This window comes from Bombina bombina, chromosome 12, assembly GCF_027579735.1.
Source record: "Bombina bombina isolate aBomBom1 chromosome 12, aBomBom1.pri, whole genome shotgun sequence".
NCBI lineage: Eukaryota > Metazoa > Chordata > Amphibia > Anura > Bombinatoridae > Bombina > Bombina bombina.
The window spans coordinates 26,922,183-26,935,249 of NC_069510.1; the positions used below are offsets into that span (position 1 = coordinate 26,922,183).

General features: G+C 34.9%; 1 protein-coding gene across 1 annotated transcript in view; it reads right to left on the reverse strand.

Annotated features, from left to right (window-relative positions):
* The window catches only part of CACNA1B (calcium voltage-gated channel subunit alpha1 B), a 575,803-nt gene that overhangs the window by 455,497 nt on the left and 107,239 nt on the right, over nt 1–13,067 (reverse strand). Inside the window, exon 3 of the mRNA XM_053695819.1 lies at nt 12,656–12,761. Within this exon, the coding sequence (XP_053551794.1) occupies nt 12,656–12,761 (106 nt within the window). The remainder of the gene's footprint in view (nt 1–12,655; nt 12,762–13,067) is intronic.

Here is a 13,067-nt window from a genome sequence, read left to right on the forward strand (position 1 = left end):
AATCAGCTCATTCATATACACAAATAAGCCTTAAAAAAGCAAATCTCATACATTTGGAATTGGAAACACATTAAAAGGTATATGAAAACCAAATGTTTTCTTTATTGATTTAGAAAGAGCATGCCATTTTAAACACCTTTCTAATTTACTTCTATTATCTCATTTGCTTTATTCTCTTGATATCCTTTGCTGAAAAACATATCTAGATAGGCTCCGTAGCTGCCGATTGGTGGCTGAACATAGATGCCTTGTGTGATTGGCTCACCCATATGCATCGCTCTTTCCTCAACAGCGTATATTTAAAGATTGAAGCAAATTAGATCATAAAATAAATGGGAATGTTGTTTAAAATTGTGTTCTCTACCTGAATCATGAAAGAAATATTTTGGGTTTAGTGTCCCTTTAAGGAAAAAAATGTTTTACAGTATACGGTCCCTTTAAGCAACACAGGTAGCTGCCTAAGGGTATCCGCCAATCCGAGCAAAGTGTTGCAGCCCATTCTAACATCAAATGGGTTAAAACTCTGTTTTGTAACAGCAATATGTCTTTGGGAAGACTGTAGTGTGCAAACATACTGATGAATAAAGGCACCTCAATAAGCCTTACCTAGGGGCAAACAGAATGTAAAACAAGCCTTAGACTCTCTATATCAAGGGGCATTGAGGTACTTTTTGAGCTATCTTCTCTAAAACAAAACTTCTTGCAGTAAGCTGGTAACCTGCAAATCTGTTTAACACATAGTTAAAGTTAGTTACAGAGCAGTAATCCACTACTGGGAGCTAGCTGGTGATTGGAGGCTACACATATAAGCCTCCTGTCATTGGCTCATCAGTTGTGTTCAGCTAGCTCCTAGTAGTGCAGTGCTGCTCTTTAGCTGATTGTAACTAAATGTGTTACCCCTTTGCAAGAGATAAATGCAAGGTTATATGCCAGCAATAGTGCAATAATAAAAAGCTTAAAGGGACAGTCTACTCCAAAATTGTTATTGTTTAAAAAAGATAGATAATCCCTTTATTACCCATTCCCCTGCTTTGCTTAACTAACATGGTTATACTAATACACTTTTTACCTCTGTGATTACCTTGTATCTAAGCCTCTGCAGACAGCGCCTTTATTTCAGTTATTTTGACAGACTTGCAGTTTAGCCAATCAGTGCTGACTCAGAAATAACTCCAATAACTATCATATATATATATATATATATATATATATATATATATATATATATATATATATATATATATATATATATATCAAACATAAACCCTGTCTAGCTGTAAAAAAAATGTCAAAATGCACTGAGATAAAAGGCGGCCTTCAAGGGCTTAGAAATCAGCACGAGTCTACCTAGATTTAGCTTTCAACAAAGAATACCAAAAGAACAAAGCAAATTTGATGATAAAAGTAAACTGATTTTTTTTTTTTAGAATTGCTTGCCCTATCTGAATCATACAAGTTTAATTTTAACTAGACAGTCCCTATAACACATTAGAGCACACTGACTCCCTGATAATACCCTTCTAACTGCCACCAATCACTGAGTGACCAGGCATCCAATGGATTGAAAATTTGTACAAACTAAGGGGCCGATTTATCAAGCGTATGCTGTCAGCATTTATCGATGTGCAGCGGACATGATACTCTACATCGTATCATGTCAGCTCGCACTATGATAAATCTACCCCTAAGACTGTATCTTTTTTTTTTTTTTTACGTGTGTTCTCAATGTGGTGATATTGGGGGAAAAATGCTTCATTTAGACTATTTTGTTCATTTAAAATAAGCCAATTGTCCACAAGTGACAAATCTGCCCAGTGTATGCCTGTAACATTATATCACGCACTCGTAGCGTTGGCAGATAACATTCCCTGGAGAGTGTTTCAGTGCTTATAATTTAGTGAGATTGGATCTACATTTTTGTGAAGTTTATCACTGTGATCTAGTTACGCATCTGCTTTGCGTAAGAAAATCTGAGCTTGCCACAAAACTGATTTCAGTTTAACACAAGGACTAATATTCCTGTGCGGAATTGCCGTTTTATTAATTGTGACCACAGTAGTGGTGCAGAGAATACTTGTGCAAAACATGTTTAGATTTCTATTAACCTGAGCCCATATTGTCACCACTGACAGAGGGAAACAGAAAATCACACAACAGTCTTCTGATCTACTGGTCAGCACTTAAAGATCTACTGGTAAATCAGTAGATCTGCAAGTAGATCATGAATAGATTGCTTGTTTGCCGAAAACAGAAATTCCCACATGCCACATAAAGCTCAGTTAAATGTCATTCCAATTTATTCTTCAAAGAGAGAGTGTTTTTACGTAATTGTAAATATCCTAGTGTGCATGAAATTACATTATCAATGATGCATGCGCACTACATCTACTGCACATGAACCTAAAGACACAGTACTCCTCTGTACCAAGCACAGAAATGTTATCGGGATAGTGTGCTAATATCACGTGCGTAAAAAAAATCCATACCAGTTGAATTTTTACGCTCATTTTACAAGTCAATGGTTATTGTATATAGTGAAAGCGGTAGTATGGTGAGCGCTACACTATTTAGATCGGATAGCGCAGATGATAATCCCACAGGTAATAGATTTCTATGAGGACTCAACCTAAAATTCATGTCTGATAATCCTCAAGTGTAATGCCAAATGAGTGCAATATATTTCGCTCAAGTAGAAGAGTATTTGGTTAAATCCATTGCTATAAAGCTGCCACATTTTTGAATGCACAATAAGAAGTAATAATACTTAATACCTCATTTTTAAAAGCACTAAAAAAGAAAGCGAGGGCACAAAACGTAACCAATGACTTGTAATACGAGAGCAGATATTGCACTACTACCGTTTACACTTGCCATTAAAAATATAGGGCATACTATACATGCAATGGATGCACTGAACTTATAAATGTCTTAACAAACAACATGTAATACCCAAAGGAGTGTTCTTGTTTGTGCAAGGCCATATGCAAAATAACATGCCAGCGCTTTCACTTGTGCTTGACTTGAATTCTAGGCCTTGGATGGCACAAACACAGACTTGCTGCATTAAACATTACCTGAAAATGTCAGGGAGAAAAAACTAGCTGCCTACTAATTAGAATAGAAAAAGGTTTTGAATATCTATTAATTAACTTAGGGCTTACATGAGCGCAATATTTGCGCTCCACTCAGTAATACCAATGCACGCAATTGTGCGTTGGAATTACAAGTTAGGTGTAATGCGAATACGCATTGGCATTGCACAGAAGCTATAGGCTTCAATGGGAGCCTCGTTTTGATGGCGTGAGACACGACATACGAACCTAGCACAGCGAAGTGGGTAAGTCGCGCAGTGATGGGCATCAAATTTAAATATATATGAATATGAATATATACATATATATTTATGTGTTTATATGTGTATATACACATAACACATAAATATATATGTATATAGGTATATACATATATATTTACAGGGAACACACAGTCCCCATAGACCACGATGTAAATGCACCCCACACACTTTAACCCCTCAAAACTGCTTATTGCAGTTAATTAAAAAAAAAAAAAAAAAAGCTTTATTTTTTTAATTGATAACTACACTACACTGTATTTTGGGGGCAATTGGGCACATTTTGAAAATTAACCAGAGATCTGATCTCTGGTTAATTTTCGGAGCGATTATTGCTACCGCAAGCTCACAATAATAATAACCAGTCACTTGCAATGGCTGGTTATTTATCGCACACCTGTAAAATGGGCAAATTTTCCCGTTTAGAGGCGTGCAATAAATTAGCACTCCAGTTTTAATCTAGGCCTTAATGAGAACACTTTGTTTTGACATTATTAGACAGTTCTTGCGGTCTTGAAAGTGTTAATTTATAACATTGTTTCTTATTTGTGGTACTTTTTGTTTTATTCTTTTAGGGGAAGATACACAGAAAAATTCTCTTTCTTAAAGGGACGCTAAACTCTAAATACATTTCATACATCTCCCTCTAATTATGGGCGCTGCCATTTTGGAACCTAAGTTACACTGCAGGTATCTGAAGAAGAGTTACTGCACATATGCAAACGGGTCAGCACTGGAATGTAGTTATGGATAGATTTCAATATGGCGGCACCCATGAGGCACTATGCTTATAAAATGTAATTTTTGTTTAATGTCCCTTTAAATCTTTTTTTCTCTTTTGTATCTCAATGTATTATTCCGTCTTCACCATCTTATAATACAAAGTAACAAGATGCCTCTCCCCGCAACTTGGGTGTGGTAACAATCACTATAACAATACGGCCCTTGCTCTGACGTTTTCAGGGAAGTTTAACACATATCATTTAGAAAAAAGCAAAACTAAGCTCTGACCTTTAAAAATAATCAGTCCAATTCTATTACCACCTGTTACCCGTTACTTAGCTTCCTTTTAACGCTCAGTGACGTCGTTTTTGTGTTGTTCTAAGCACCATGAAATCTGCTGCCCAATTTTTTTGTTTATATTATCCGCATAAATTTCTGACTTAACACAATCAAATTTCTCATAGTCAAACACCAGGCACAGAAAGGTATTCTCTATCTGAATCATGAAAGAAAAAAGAAAGCAACTTTCCAATTTACTCCTATTATCAATTGTTCTTTGTTCTCTATGTATCTTTATTTGAATGTAAGCATTTTTAGTTCAGCACCTGGGTAGTGCTTGCTGATTAGTGTCTAAATGTAGCCACCAATCAGCAAGCTCTACCCAGGTGCTGAACCAAAAATGGGCTGGCTCCTAAGCTTACATTCTTGCTTTCTTAATAAAGATATCAAGAGAATGGATTACATACTAACTAAACCTTTATTTTGGAAATTTAGGACGCCCATTAACCCACACCATGATATTTTCTTGTCAAAACCTCCCACAGATTGGAATGCCCAGTTTTAGTATATACCTCCTATTCTCCCCTGCATATGTTCTGGTACACCTAGATACACAAAAATGCAACTGTACTTAATTGAAGCAAAACTGTTATTGATACATGTTAGTTAATTTTCTGCAAAATGTTACTTGTAGTTATATCAACATTTATTTGTTTCTCTGTTTATGGTTGATTGTAAATTAGTTCCTGATGTTGATCTAACTTTAAGGGACATTAAACCCAAATTTTTTCTTTCATGGTTTATAAAGAGAATGCAATTTTAATCAACTTTCTAATTAACTTCTATTATCTAATTTGCTTAATTCTCTTGAGATTCTTTGCTGAAAAGCATATCTAGATAGGCTCAGAAGCTGCTGATTGGTGGCTGTACATAAATGCCTCGTGTGATTGGCTCACACGTGTGCATTGCTATTTCTTAAACAAAGGATATCTAAAGAATGAAGCAAACTAGATAATAGAAGTAAATTGGAATGTTGTTTAAAATTGTGTTCTCTATCTGAATCATGAAAGACAAAAATAAGGGTTTAATGTCCCTTTAAAGAGAGCTGCCAGTATTAGATGGACAATTTGCTATACTTTGTACAGAATGAGACACCGTCCCACAAGTACAAGACATATGGACTCTCTGCAATTGTTCACTAGTTGCCATTGTGATATAAAAATTCTATCTCTGCTAAATCTCAGACGTTCATAATTGTAAATGTAAATTGTATGTTGATCAGTTGACTGTTCACTACGTGTCTCAATAAAGCTCTTTTGAAAAAAAAAATAGGAGTGAATTAGAAAGTTTATGAACACTGAACCCACTTTTTTCTTTCATGATTCAGATAGAGCAAGCAATTTTAAGCAACTTTCTAATTTACTCCTATTATCAATTTTTCTTTGTTCTCTTGCTATCTTTATTTTAAAAGCAGGAATGTAAATCTTAGCAGCCAGTCCATTTTAGGTTCAGCACCATGAATAGCACTTACCCACCAATAAGCAAGCATAACCCAGGTTCTCAACCAAAAATGGGCCGGCTCCTATACATCACATCCCTGCTTTTTAAATAAAGATAGCAAGAGAATGAAGAAAAATTGATAATAGGAGTAAATTAGAAAGTTGCTTAAAATTGCATGCTCTATATCATGAAAGTTTAATTTTGACTAGACTATCACTTTAAATAAAATGCTGACTTTGGTAGAAACCTTTAAACAATTCTATCTACTGAGCTTGATTAGTTGAAAACTCCAACAAGAGTTCTCTCATATGAAGATGAAGTACATTTTTAACCCTTTGGTTTACATTAAGCAACAGATTGCTTCACAAAGCATAGTTAGCCTTTGGAGCAACCAAAGAGTTAAGTGATGCCTTAATAAACGCATCAGGCACAGAACAGTGGTTGAAGAACACAAGTCAAATCTCTTGCTCGGTTCTTTGTTTTATGAAACAACTTTATACGCGACTGCAGAGCAAGGAAAGGGAGATATATTTCCACATGTCATGAGAAGGATTTGTAAACTCTCATTCTTCCCTAATCTGCAGATTTTTTTTTAAGGTCTTTATATATATAAAAGCAAAAGGAAAAAAAAATCTGAAAAACTGGATCAGGGCAGAAGATTCTTGGTAAAAATATTAAAGCAAAAGACGTGACATTTTTAGAATTTTTATGGATTTAATTTTTATACTTTTAACTATAATATATTTTGCAAATGGCTGAAATTTAAAAACATTATCTTACACAGAAGCTTAGATTTGTGATAGATTTAGCAGACTTGAAAAATTCTGAATTTGTAATTATGGTACTTGATTTTTAAGGAAAAAAAAAAAGTGCAACACACAAACATCGGTATAAGAACAGATATGTGTTTTGTGTTGTAATTTTTTCTAATAAATATGTTGCTGAACAAACCAAATGCTGCTTTGGTCTCTGCAAGACTATTTCTGCATTGCCCCACGTTGGGGCACGCAGAAATGGTGCAATTTCGCTACTTTTAGCGAGATCACGGCAGAGAAAGGCCAGGTCCTTAAGGGCTTAACAACCAGCGCCGTCCTTGTGCAGTCTCTACTGTGCATCGGCGCTGGTGGTTACGGGGTTAAGGCCAGGTATGTTTGTCTTGCGCAGTCTCTACTGCGCATGACTGCGTCTGACAAACATACTTGGCCTTTTATTATATAGGATGGCGTTTCTATGTGCTGTGTATTCTTCTATGTATTTGTTATAGTTATATATAGTGAAATTACAATTACAATATTCAGAGTTAGTATTAGACATGTACAAAAAAATTCATTTCGGATAAATCATTCGCCATTTAACATTTTTTTTCTTTTCAAACAATATTTGTTATCCGAGTCTTTCAAAATTTGTTTATACAAAAAATCCATTTGTCCGCTACTTCCTACAGAAAATATTTTATTTACAGCAGAGAAATAGCTGGACAGCAGCTTAAAGGGACATTAAACTGCTGTGCACCACTACAAAAGAATAGTAACTACTCACTATGTTATTGCAAATCATCCTGTCCCTGCAGCTCTTTACAAATCAGTTCTGTTTAATAGCTTAAAGGTACAGATACTGAAGCTCCGCCTCTTTGTACTGGGGGCGGCCATCTTGAAGCTCAGGTATTCTCACAACCTGTGACATAAGCTGGGCACACTCACAGATCAGTGGTATTGCCTATTTTTGTACAGCTGTATAAAGTGATTCAGGTCAGGGTGCTCGATACAGAGCAGGAGCTGTACATTGTTGCAGTGGCTGCATTGCTCTATATTATTGGTATTTTTAAAAAATATATATTTAAAAATATTGTGTAACTGTAAAGCTGTATAAACAATGCACAAATGTAAAGCTTGTATGATGTATCATGCACACTAACCTTAAGCACATTATAGAGCTGTAAACAAGTGTGCAATATTACCGATCTGTGAGCGTACACTGCTACTGGCACGGGCTGGGAGCATACCTGAGCTTTAAGGTGGCAGCCCCCAGTAAAAGAGGCGGGGCTTCAGTATCTGGTACCTTTACGCTATTAAACAGGGAAACTGAATTGCAAAGAGCTGAGAGAGAGAAAGAGAGAAAGAGAGAAAGAGAGAAAGAGAGAGAAAGAAAGAAAGAGAGAAAGAAAGAAAGAAAGAAAGAGAGAAAGAAAGAGAGAAAGAAAAATATTGAGAGAGAGAAAGAGAGAAAGAGAGGGAGAGAGAGAGAGAGAGAGAGAGAGAGAGAGAGAGAGAGAGAGAGAGAGAGAGAGAGAGAGAAAAAGAAAGAAAGAAAGAAAGAAAGAAAGAAAGAAAGAAAGACAGAAAGAAAAATATTGAGAGAGAGAAAGAGAGAAAGAGAGGGAGAGAGAGAGACAGAGAGAGAGAGAGAGAGAGAGAGAGAGAGAGAGAGAGAGAGAGAAAAAGAGAGAGAGAGAGCGAGAGAAAGAGAAAAAGAGAGAAATAAAAAGATAGTGCCTCATATACAAGGTAAACAATTACTGAGTTTAAGTGCAATCCATGGTGCTGAACCAAAAATGGACCAGAAAACCAATGTGTTTATGCTTATGAGGCAGGTCAATGTTAAGCTATAAAACAGTATTAATTCTGTTTATCGGCCAGTGAGCTGACCAGTCCAGGACCAGTAAATACCCCAAAGGAAAGTGTACAGCACCACTGGTAAGTTTGATGCTCGTGGAGAAAAGGGTGACTGCATACCCTTAGCGAGTCCAACAAACAGAATCCACAGCACCATATACTTGTAGCCATTTATTAAAGCTTCTTCTAACATAGAGGTACAAAAGTATACAAGCAATGTTTTGGGAGATTATCCCTTAATCATGCTCATGGTAGCGCTTGCTGATTGGTGGTTAAATGTAGCCAACAATCAGCAAGCGCTATCCACGGTTCTGAACCAAAAAGGGTCTGGCTCCTAAGCTTTCATTACTGTTTTTCAAATAAAGATACCAAGGAACGAAGAAGAAATAATAATAATAATAATAATAATAATAATAAAATAATAGCAGTAAATTAGAAAGTTACTTAAAAGCGCATGCTCTATCTGAATCATAAAAGAAAAAAATTGGGTTTAGTGTCCCTTTAAGCAGGAAATTTCAATTTACATGATTTATTTTGCCTGTTTTTCTTTAATTAACCTTTGAATTTTTGAAGATGAAGTGAATACAGCATATCTAAGTATGATACAGTATGTCTGACCATTGTACATGTTACACATAGATTATTTAGGGCAGTAAACATCCTCATTTACATCCGGCCTCTAATTGGACACAGGAAAGGATATTAAATAAACATATCCTCTCAAGGGGTGTATTCCAGGCATGATCTGAAACACCAGAAGTCAACAAATTCCTCTAACAAAATTAGTTTTCAAATGTTAAAACGTAGAATATTTTAATGGGACATGAATCCCAAATATTTTCTCTTTCACAATCCAGACAAAGTTTACACTTATAAACAAATTTCCAATTTAATTATTTTATTATATTTGCCTCATTCTCTCGGTATTGTTTGTGGAAGGAACAGTAATACATTACTGGTTCAGCCAATGACAAGAGGCATATATGTGCAGCCACCAATCAGCAGCTAGCTCACAGCAGTGCATTGTGCTCCTGAGCATACCTAGGAATACTTTTCAACAAAGGATACCAAGAGAACTAAGCCAATTAGACATAAAATGGAAAGTTGTTTAAAATCACATGTTCTGCTTGAATCAATAAACTTTAACTTCCACTGTCCCTTGTTAAACACAATTAAGTTAATAAAAAGAGCTGCCAGAATATTAATTGGACATCACAATTAAAGGGACAGTGTACACCAGAATTGTTATTGTTAAAAAAAAGATAGATAATCCCTTTATTACTCATTCCCCAGTTTGCATAACCAACACGATTCTATTAATACTCTTTTTACCTCTGTAATTACCTTGTATCTAAGCTTCTGCTGACTGCCCCTTTATCTCAGTTCTTTTGATAGACTTGCATTTTAACCAATCAGTGCTGACTCCTAGGTAACCCCACGTGCGTGAGCACATTATTATCTATATAACACACATGAACTAACGCCCCTTAGTTCTGAAAAAATGTCAAAATACATTCAGATAAGAGGCAGCCTTCAACGGCTAAGAAATTAGCATATGAGCCTACCTAGGTTTAGCTTTCAACTAAGAATTACCAAGAGAACAAATCAAATTTCATGATAAAAGTACATTGGAAAATTGTTTAAAATTACATGCCCTATCTGAATCATAAAGGTTTGGTTTTGACTAGACTGTCCCTTTAAAGGGACAGTCAAGTCCAAAAAAAACTTTCATGATTTAAATAGGGCATGGAATTTTAAACAACTTCCCAATTTACTTTTATCACCAATTTTGCTTTGTTCTCTTGGTATTCTTAGTTGAAAGCGAAACCTAGGAGGTTCATATGCTAATTTCTTAGACCTTGAAGACTGCCTCTAATCTGAATACATTTTGACCACTAGAGAGCATTAGTTCACGTGTTTCATATAGCTAACATTGAGCTCATGCACGTAAAGTGACCTAGGAGTGAGCACTGATTGGCTAAACTGCATGTCTGTCAAAAGAACTGAAATAAGGGGGCAGTTGGCAGAATCTTAGATACAAGATAATTACAGAGGTAAAACATGTATTATTATAACTGTGTTGGTTATGCAAAACTGGGGAATGGGTAATAAAGAGATCATCTTTTTTTTTAAACAACAAAAATTCTGGTGTTGACTGTCCCTTTAAGTATTCTACAAATCATCAAAAACAGAATATTTCTTGTTCTAGTGATGTTGAAAAGGAACACGAAAATAAATGATTTTAGAATTGAAAACCAGAATGCATCAATCTAGCAAATAACTCATCCACATCCGAGATCACTTAATGAAGTTCTAAATACACTAAGAAAAAAGGTGATGGCTATAATTACTGTACAATGTTCTCTTTTTAGATGGGAGGTCATATTCTTCTTAAGTGTGACAAAAGGATGTTAATGAGGTGTCCAAAAATACATTTATATTGCACAAAGAGATCACAGGCAACAATTACTCTTTGGGCAAAATTAAAACAAGTCAAGTTGGTATCTCAAAAATACGGAACTTAGAAAATGATTTTAACATGAGTAAAAACTTAAAGGGACAGTAAAGACATAATTAGACATTCATGATTCAGACAGAGCATACAATTTTAAACACTTTTCCAATTTACTTATATTATTTAATTTGCTTCCTTCTCTTGTAATCTTTTGTTAAAAGGTTTATCTAGGTAAGTTCGGGAGCAGCAAAGAACCTAGGTTCTAGCTGCTGATTGGTGGCTGCATATATATATACTGATTGTCATTGGCTCACCCATGTGTTTATTTAGAAACCAGTAGTGTACTGCTGCTCCTTCAACAAATGATAGCAAGAGAATGAAGCAAATTTCATAATAGACGTTAACTGGAAAGTTGTTCAAAATTGTATGTTCTACCTAAATCATGATAGAACATTTTTTAGTTTTATGTCCCTTTAAGTCACTAAAAACACCAAACAATATCTATTAATGGGACAGTAAAGTCAAAATTAAAGTTTCATGATGATGCAATTTTAAACAAATCTCCAGTTTATATATATTATCAAAATTGATTTGTTCTCTTGGTATCCTTTGTTGAAAAACCTACCTAGAAATCATCAGAAGCAGCAATACACTGCTAGGACCTAGCTGCTGCTTGGTGGCTGCATATATATGCCTTTTGTCATTAGCTCACCAGATGTGTTCAGCTAGCTCACAGTAGTACATTGCTGCACCTTTTAGCAAACTATTCCAAGAGAATGAAGCAAATTTGATAATGGAATTATATGGGAAAGCTGTTACAAATTGTGTGTTTGTCTAAATCATGAAAGAACAATTTGTATTTTATGTCCCTTTAACCAGTAGCATTTCAATGGTTCATAGGTACCTGTTGCCTTGAATTTAAAAAGGTAGTTCCTTTTGTGTTTGCCCTATGCTTTAAAAAAAAAAAAAAAAAAAAAAGGATTTGTTGTTTAACAATAATTGTAGTCACATGTTGGTCATTTAGTGGTGAAGCCAACCTAAAACTTTATAGTTTAGAACTGCCCTGTTATTATTCAAACAACATAATAATGTGTTGATTCCTATAGATTTGGTTATGTTCATGCAATGTGTTTTCATAGAAATGTCACAACTCTCTGTCTTGCCATCTCCATAAGAACAAAACCTTTACAAGGATAATTTGCATTTAAAAAAAAACACCAATCCCAAAGACAATGAATAGATAGTGTTTGCAGAGCCTAGAAACAGCAATATGCCTTATATGTGGCCCTTACAAATAGTCAGATAAAGTATGGATAAACCTTGAAAATGTATTTATTTTGAAGCCAGAATTCTGTGAATTCTTCAATAAATCTACTACAGCAATGGTTACCCACATGCTTTTCTACTAGAATGCTTAAATTCAGTTATAATTCAAAACCAGGTCAGCTTCAGAATAAAGCCAAGTATAATCACTTTCCCTTTAACTTAGTAAATTCTGTTTTACTTTTAAATGATACAGTTTGTATCATAGTTACACTTGGAGAGTGAGTAAATGGATAAATAAAACAATGTTTCATTTGTTAAAGATGAACTGAAACACTATGGCATATGCACCCTTCCCTAGAAAGTATATCACAGTTTTGTCCCTCCTTATCAACAGAAAACCCTACCCAGCCATTCTGCTAGTTACCCAGAAAGCATAACCCACTACCCAATCAGAAGGTTCATACTCACCAGCCGTTCTGACATGTCTGTCTTGTCATGTTCAGGCAAATGCTGTTCCAGAGCCAAAACAATACAATTTGCAATGATGGTTGCTAAAATCATATATTCAAATGGAGTAAAAAAGGAGTTAAGGAAATCTAGTGCACTGAAAAATGTTCACAAAAATAATTAACATTAATACATACTGTACATATATATGCCTACAGTCAATATGGTCATATGAAGAATACCTTATTCTAACTGCACAATCTTACAAATTTATTTTAGTATATTACAATCTAAATGATCTCATATATATATATATATATATATATATATATTATACATACAAACACATACAGTATATACACACACACACACACACACACACATACACACATATACACACATATTTGCAATACACACAAACTAGATAATTAGA